The sequence below is a fragment of the Monopterus albus genome, unplaced genomic scaffold (assembly GCF_001952655.1).
Source record: "Monopterus albus unplaced genomic scaffold, M_albus_1.0 scaffold86.1, whole genome shotgun sequence".
Lineage (NCBI taxonomy): Eukaryota > Metazoa > Chordata > Actinopteri > Synbranchiformes > Synbranchidae > Monopterus > Monopterus albus.
Genome location: NW_018127966.1, coordinates 487384 through 489158, shown reverse-complemented (window position 1 = coordinate 489158; position 1775 = coordinate 487384). Strand labels below are relative to the sequence as shown.

The 1775-nt window shown below is 38.3% G+C and overlaps 1 protein-coding gene across 3 annotated transcripts in view; it reads right to left on the bottom strand.

Annotated features, from left to right (window-relative positions):
• maea (macrophage erythroblast attacher, E3 ubiquitin ligase) overlaps positions 1-1775 on the bottom strand; it is a 74210-nt gene that overhangs the window by 5853 nt on the left and 66582 nt on the right. For all 3 annotated transcript variants that reach the window (XM_020607512.1, XM_020607511.1, XM_020607513.1), the window contains exon 2: positions 828-1010. In XM_020607512.1, the coding sequence (XP_020463168.1) occupies positions 828-1010 (183 nt within the window). The remainder of the gene's footprint in view (positions 1-827; positions 1011-1775) is intronic.

Genomic DNA, 1775 nt, shown 5'->3' with positions numbered 1-1775 from the left:
GAACATATTATGGCTAAGGCTACAGTTATACACGTCGTAATAATAATATTAAACACCCTGTCTGCTGACAGTCATCAACTTTTCTCTAGTTATCCTTGACCAGATGTACCCTGTAGAAACTCATAAGCATGACTAAGCATTTAACAGTCTAACTAGACATCCTATCTCCACTAAACATTTCTAATACATAAAGTATCTATCCAGTTTCTATCTGACTAAAAATACCTAACAGATTGCTTGTATTTCATCACATTAGATAAGGCCTCAAGCTAAAACCAGCTAGGTAGCATTCTATCTTCGACAAACACAATGCAACAAAACCACAGTTATACCATTATAAAAAACCCACAGCCACAAGAAAGTGCTTTTTATAAAAGAAGCAAGTAATGTGGCTTTTAACAGTTGAATGGAGATCACGTTTGTTGACCAGATACTGCTGGTAATCCATATCACCCAGTACTGGCATCTGCCAAGTAATGGGTGGGTTTAGGGTTTTCTTAAATTTACAGTACTTTGGACCTTCTCCCAGAAAAAGTGCAAGTCTTTGTCTTGCCAGAGCTTCCCCGTGGGCTGCCATATATAACTAAAATTTATTTTCTATACAGTGTTTTTATTTGTCTTTTATGTAAGCACTAGCAACTTTTAGAAAAAAGCTGTCAAACGTTGGAACATGTGGATGTAAAATTTTCCACTTAAAAAGAGAATTTTCAAATCAATCAAAATCAGTGCAGAAATGAGGCTCCTGAAGGCTCCAACATTTACTACACTGGCAAAGCCTTTGCCAATCGGATCAACTAAATTTAACAAGGCTTATGTGTCTCCCTTACCTTTCTCTTCAGGGCACTGAGTTTTTCCACCACTCCATCAAGCAGTGACACCACAGAGTCGACCACAGGGAAGCTGCTCAGAGTCTTCTCCAGTTCTGCAACCACCATGGTCACGTGACTTGTCTCCCGATCAATGTTCTTCTGAGCTGCTCTGAAACGCTTGTTCAGAGTCTCGTAGGGCACCTGCAGTGGCAGAGTTTAAATGTGCAAAGTGTCACTACAACTCAGCACATGCATATTAAAATTACCTCTGGCTAATTCAGGTTGTATTTAGCAAAAAGCTGAAGTTTTTTTTTCTTTTTTTTACAAAGCCGAGCTGTAATAGGCCTTGTACATATTCTACAATACTTAGCCGATGGGTGGCTCCATAGAAAAAGTAGTAGTCTGTATATACACTTCATTTTAATGAAGGGTTGATTTATTTATTAGCTAGGTATTCCAAATAAACTGACAAATGAGTGTATAGAGCGCTTCCCTGATTAAAGCAGAAAGCAGATAACCGGTGCCTACTTTCCTGAAGCGTCAGCAATGTAGTAATTACACTACAATAAAATATTATTTCACACACATCTTTGAAGTAGCTTCACGTTTCCTTCATTCAGATGATGCATAAGAAGGACAGCTGTGATACACTGAGATTTTCGTTCTCTTTAAACTTACAGAAAAGGTAATTCTGCAACTGACTGAAACTGGAGAGGCAAATTATGCGTGTGCGCGCCACAAAACACAGGAGAATAAAAAAACATGTTGCTGGGGTAGAATTTGATGAATCCAGCTCTAATTTGGTGAATTCAAGCCTAGAACCAGAATCTATGATTCAGATATTTAATTGCACCACAGAACAGTTTTGTATGCGCTGGTAAATATTTATCAATGCCCTGTTGGCAGAAACAGGAAGCTCATTATGTTTAGGAATGTCTATGACCACTTTACAAGCGGGAAATGTTA